The sequence below is a fragment of the Emys orbicularis genome, chromosome 14 (genome assembly GCF_028017835.1).
Source record: "Emys orbicularis isolate rEmyOrb1 chromosome 14, rEmyOrb1.hap1, whole genome shotgun sequence".
NCBI classification, from domain to species: domain Eukaryota; kingdom Metazoa; phylum Chordata; order Testudines; family Emydidae; genus Emys; species Emys orbicularis.
This window is the reverse complement of record NC_088696.1, coordinates 18200404-18206403: the sequence shown is the minus strand read 5'-3', so window position 1 is coordinate 18206403 and position 6000 is coordinate 18200404. Positions and strand designations below refer to the sequence as shown.

Here is a 6000-nt window from a genome sequence, read left to right as displayed (position 1 = left end):
GGTAAGGAGCACAGTAAAAAGAGATAAAGATGGATGTCTCAGAATTCCACTGCTTTATTTTCGGACTGGCATCCAGTTGTCTGAGAGCCCTGCGGACGCTAGGGGGCGCTGCTCCCTGGGACACTAGGCGGCGGCTCCTCCCAGCCGCTGAACTCATAGCTGCCCGCGTGGCTGCCTGACCGAAGCGGCGCGCGGTCCGGGGGCGGGCCCCCCACAGGCCCCGCCTTGAGGACTCTGTCGGGCTGCAGTGCTGAGGGTTTGTGCGGGGAGCGGGCGCGGTGTCTCCCGGGTGGGAGGCAGCGGCGGGACAGCCCCGTCAGGCGGGCTCGGGTGAGGTCACTCTTTGTGGTGGCCGTGGCTGCTGTTGGCAAGATGGCGCCGGTGGAGAAGAAGTTGCTGGGGCCGGAGGCGGCCGGCGCCGCCGAGATCCCCAGCGAGGAGGAGGAAGGGCAGAACCTGTGGTGAGCTGGGCCGGGGGCTGGCCTCGGCTGCTCCCGACGGTCGGGCGGGGCTGCGGTTCCCGCAGTGGGGCGGGGCGGGCTGGGGCTGGGTCCCCTCCCGGACGCCCTGGGGAGCGGGGTGGCAGCCTGGCCGCGGCCCTGCCGTGTCAGGAGGGGGCCGGGCGCGGCTGTAGGGCCCTGCTGCCTGCCTGCTCCCGATGACTAAGGCAGCTTGGGGCCCCAGCACCCCTGCCGCGGACAGGCGAATATCTCCCACGGCTCCCAGCCGGAGCTGACCCGCGGCTTGGAAGCAGAGCTGGGGCGCAGTGGCGGGGCCTGCGCTGCCCGGGTGGGTGGGTGGGAGGAGGGATTGGATATGTGGGCGCCGCGCGTGGGCTCGTACCCGCTTTGGCCTGGCCCCCTCGGGGGACTCTCCCTGCGCCCTAGGGATTTCAGGGACTGAAGCCCCTCGGCAGCCCTGGCCACAGCGCTTCTGCACTTCCTGGGTGGGGACATGGGGTGTAGAGAATGACTTGCGTGTAGTCACATAGGAAATCATGGCAGAGCTGGGGATGCTCTGTGGTCTCCCAGCCCTTACGCTTTCACCACTAAGTGATGTGTCTGATTTCATCTCCTGGTGTTAAAGGCAACAGAGTAAGGCCTTCACCATAGGTTAGTACCAGTCAGGCAGTCAGCAGTCATAGCTTTAGGTCTTCTTACAATTAGCAGGCCTCTTCATTAGTGGTTCAAGTTTGTAAAAAACGATTTGCTGTTAAATGTGTCATTGAGGCACTGCAACATTCTTTGTCATAAAAGTGAGCAGCTCTGATAGCTGCCTTTCAGATTATCTGAGCAAGGTATCTGTCTTGAATATTTTTATTTAGAGATTTCATAGCTGGTAGATATCTTTTCTGAATGGATGACATTTGACAGGTCTGTTTAAATATCTGCTAATAAGGGCTTTGGAGCTGACATTTACCTGATCTTTCTTTTTGGGTGCCCCACTGGCAAACTAACAAGTGGTGCTGTCCCCATAGGTCCTCAATACTGAGTGAAGTTTCCACCCGGTCCAGGTCTAAATTACCATCAGGCAAAAACATTCTTGTTTTTGGTGAGTAGTATCTTCAAGCAGTGGAGAGGGTTGATTTCTTAGAAATAATAAAGCATGGTTCACACACAGAACAGGGTTTTTTTTGGTGGGGAGGGGGAGAGAGGCGGAGTTAAATGATTTAACAGAATTGGTTCAAAACTTTGTATGGACAAAACCATGAGTTGATGCACTTAATTTGACTTTAAACCTGGCTTATATCAGTTTAGCTTGCATTGGTAAATGTATACGTGCAAGCTAACACAATATAGCAGGGCAAATATAGATCTGCATTTGCACTGGTTTAACTTAATGTGTTTTTAAAATAACTTTAAATGGGTAGACAAGGCCATTTTGTTGGAGTAGAATTGGCCCATCATGGGTGATCATAAATTTGTTAGTCTCTAAGGTGCCACAAGTACTCCTGTTCTTTTTGCATAAATTTTATCTCTTCTTTCAGGCAGCAGAGATGTAGTAAGTATGGGATCCCCAGGTTGGGTGGAACTTGAAAAGTTGCTCTGGAACTGGCTCTGCTTATACTGGGAATTAAGAGGTGGAATATCAGATATATCAATTGATGTTAAGATATAGGGCAGGTCTTCACTACGGGGGGGGGGGGTCGATTTAAGATACGCAAATTCTGCTACACAAATAGCGTAGCTGAATTCGACGTATCGCAGCCGACTTACCCCGCTGTAAGGACGGTGGCAAAATCGACCTCTGCGGCTTCCCGTTGACGGCGCTTACTCCCACCTCCGCTGGTGGAGTAAGAGCGTCGATTCGGGGATCGATTGTCGCGTCCCGACGAGACGCGATAATTCGATCCCCGAGAGGTCGATTTCTACCCGCCGATTCAGGCGGGTAGTGTAGACCTAGCCTTAGATAAACTTACTTTAAATTCATGAGGTACTATATGATGTCCCTGTCCCCAGACTAGTGAACTGTCTAGCCTCATGCTGTTAGACTCTCTATTCAAACTAATGGAATATGTTTTTGAATAGTGCCGCTGCTCTTCTCACTTGTCAGCCTACACATTGACAAATTTAGCCCCAAAACTTGAGGAATGGGGAAACACAAGACCCCCTTTACAAAAAATTGTAACCTCTTAAGTTAGCTTAGAAAATCTTTCCAGTAACGAATACACTTCTGAATGTATCTTTTTGCTGTACAAACTTATTGGCAGGTGATGACGGTTCAGGTAAAACAACACTTATGACTAAAGTACAAGGAGCAGAGCACAGCAAGAAAGGAAGAGGATTGGAATATTTGTACCTAAATATTCATGATGAAGACAGAGATGGTAAGTTACATGCTTTCACATGTAGTCTTTTGCTGAAATTGAGTAGTTGACACATTTTCATAATCATTATGGGTGTCCCTAGTGTATCTTTGGATTACAGTGAAGTAGCTGTTTCAGCATGCCCTTGTTGTATACGTTGTAAGAAATTGATATGGCTCATAAAAGAAAAATGCATTTCACACGTAGAGTATTGTCTCTTTCTCTGCCCTTCTCACAGTCTGGGCTCTTTAAGGAAAAATACATTAGAACAACTTGTTCTCAGAGGATCCATTTACTTGCAGGATGACATTTTGCTGATGTTGATGTACTAGTACATTATTCATCCTGCCTACACTCAAATAAAGGTGCATACCAAGTCTTGAGCTACAGGAAGGATTCTTAACACATCCAAGAGCAACCAGGATCTTAAATATGGATTTCATAACTTCTTATTGTAGCCAAAACTTTTTAAACTAAGTTATATGTAGGTTACAGTCTTCTGTATCTTGTGTCTTTGGTTAGGTTGTTGCCATCGTCTACATAATGGAGAAATTCCAGTAAGCATGGTTAGGTGAGTGAAAAGGAGAAATTAAGCCAGTGACAGAACCAATATTTCCTTTTCTCCAAACTGGGGCTTGTCTTTCTTCTTTTCCTCCTCTCCCACTTCCCAAAACTTGTTGCTGGTTTCATTGCAACTGTTCTCCAGCACACTGGAGGCAAAAGACAAGTTAACTAAGAGTCAGCATGGTCCAGGAAGTAGAGCACTGGTCTGAAAGTCAGGAGAGCTTGGTGTTGTGCCACAGACCTGCTGTTTGATCTTGCACAAGTCACTTTACCTCTCTGTTCCTCAGTGTCCTTATCTATAAAGTGAGAATATTGATATCAACCATTGTTTGTAAATGCTTTGAGCTCTCTAGATGAAAGTGATAATGGTGTTGCTCTTCTGTGCCCCTGAAAATAGAGGACCTTAGGAGAAGTGCATTGGCCACATTGCTGCTTGTGTGTAGGAGTGACACACCTCATGCTCATATCGATAGTCAGCAGAGGCTTGGTACTTTCCTTGCCAAAGATGCCTTATAAGTCATACTCCTTGAATCCAGAGACAGCTAAAGTCGTCTTCAGGCTGTCATACTATATTTGACCCATAGGCTATGTGGTCTTGCTGGCAGAGGTGGTCCTCCTTACGCCTGGGGGTCTGGAGATAATTAATCAGACATAAAACCTGCTGCAGCGTACCCATCTGCCTCTCCTCTGCCACCCAAATGGATACTAACATCTGCAGTATTGCCTCTTCAATTGGCCATTATTCCTGACTGCTTGCCTCCTTCAGAGGCAGAGGGAAGGAATTTGGGATCTGCAACAGTACTTTCAACCAGCAGGAAGGGATTGCTCCCTCCTCAGTCTCTCTTATAGACCTGGGTAACTGGCAAAGTACCACTTTCCTCTTTGGAGATCCATCCTTTTTAGTCGTCCACCTTTCTGAGGAGCAGAAAAAGAGAGCAAAGGAACTGGGGAGTGAGAAGAATGCAGTGTTGAGTAACATCCAATGAGCAGCTTACGGTGTTTCAGACTTTGACTTATAGAGTAGCATCAATATCTTTTCTAAGATGGTACGTCTGAGTCAGGTCATCTGCCTTTTATCAGGGACTCAGGCCTGTGTCAAAAGAAAGGATTCCTCAAGACCAACAAGAAACATGGAAGTAAAAGATTTTTTTAAAAATGAATTACCGTACTTTGTGAGGTTTATTTGACTGTATTATTAAGTTTATTTGCAACAAATGAAGGGCACCAGGTCAGCATTCGGTCCCTGGAACTCTTTCATTGAAGCAAGAAGAGAATGGCCTTTGCATCTTTCTTTGGTTCTAGAGACCATTATCTGGTATCTTCATGTTTCCAGACTTGGGTCCAGAAGAGTCTTAATCTTGGGAGGAAAAAGCAAAATACGTTGGGCAGAGAACTGGCTTGTCTTCCCTCCCTACCTAATTTAGCCTTTAGAAGCAAGATGATAAACTTGATTGCTCATGAGTCCAAAGCCAGATAAACTCTTACTTTCCTTCTTTCACCCTTTGCTTTCCTCTTCCCTCCCTCCAAAATCCCATTTGAGCATTTAGTTCATTTTCTTGCAACTTCAAGTAGAATAGCTATAGATTGTTAGGCCCTAGAGACTTACCTTGAAGTTGTTGTTCTTACCTTTGTCCTTTCTACCACATCAGAGATTTCTGCCCAATTTTTGGGAGTGACTGAATCTCTCTTGGGTGCCAAGTTATTCATGTAGTCCTTTTCTTGGATAACTGGCCAGTTCAGGCCAGTTATTGCCAGGTATTAGTCGTTCAACATTACGTGCACACTATTTTGATCTGTAGGTCTCCAGACATATTAGAACAAATCCACTACTTTATTTCTACCTGAAGAATCTCCTTCATAGCGTGTTATCCCCTACTCTACCTAGGCCAAGGGATTTATTCCATAAAAGAGGTTCAGGGACACTTGGCAAGCAAGAGGATCCTCCAAGGTCAGTGAGCCTGTACCTGAAGCTAATGTCGCTTCTTCCACATACATGACACTTCAGCTCATCTGAACATTCGTTGTCAGCAAAATTCACTCAGTATGAATGACCTGGAAGCCTTGTATTCCTTTGAAAGTTTACCAGACCCTCTAATGGTGAGAGTTCCTAGGGATTGTGATGGAGTTCATTTTAGTTTCTTTTCCCTGGCTGTGTAATCACCACCAATACATCTCATCTAGGTAGAGGAGCACATTGTCAAAAGCTGATGTAATCAGTGGAACATGTGGAAGATGAGCTCCATATAGCTCTGTTACAGCATATTTATTTATAAAGTGGCTTTTAAAATCTTTTCTGACACTGATCAAGGGCAGCGTTGTTAAGTGATAATGGACAAGACAGCAGAATATTACGTCAGCAAGCGGCAGGAGACAAAGGCTTTGTGGGATTGATGCACAGTGTATTACACTACAGATAACATGTAGAAAGAGCATGCTATCAGACTGCTTCACACTGCAGGGGCAATATAAGCAGATTCTGACCATGGTAGACTTGGATAAAATAGGACCATTCTTCTATCGTTACATTGCTGTTTGTAACAGAGGTTAGTAGTCTTAACTGCAGAGCAATTCTGGGCAAGATTGTATCACAGATGTGTGCTGATTGGGCTAGTTGCTCCAGCATGAAACAG

General features: G+C 46.5%; 1 protein-coding gene across 3 annotated transcripts in view; it reads left to right on the top strand.

Moving 5' to 3' along the window:
* Positions 1-363: 363 nt before the first annotated feature.
* Positions 364-6000, top strand: part of DYNC1LI2 (dynein cytoplasmic 1 light intermediate chain 2) — a 30654-nt gene continuing 25017 nt past the window's right edge. For 2 of the 3 annotated variants that reach the window (XM_065416458.1, XM_065416456.1), the window contains exons 1-3: positions 364-461; positions 1478-1551; positions 2711-2827. In XM_065416458.1, the coding sequence (XP_065272530.1) occupies positions 373-461; positions 1478-1551; positions 2711-2827 (280 nt within the window). In that variant the 5' untranslated portion in view covers positions 364-372. The remainder of the gene's footprint in view (positions 462-1477; positions 1552-2710; positions 2828-6000) is intronic. The other variant, XM_065416457.1, reaches the window with a different exon arrangement.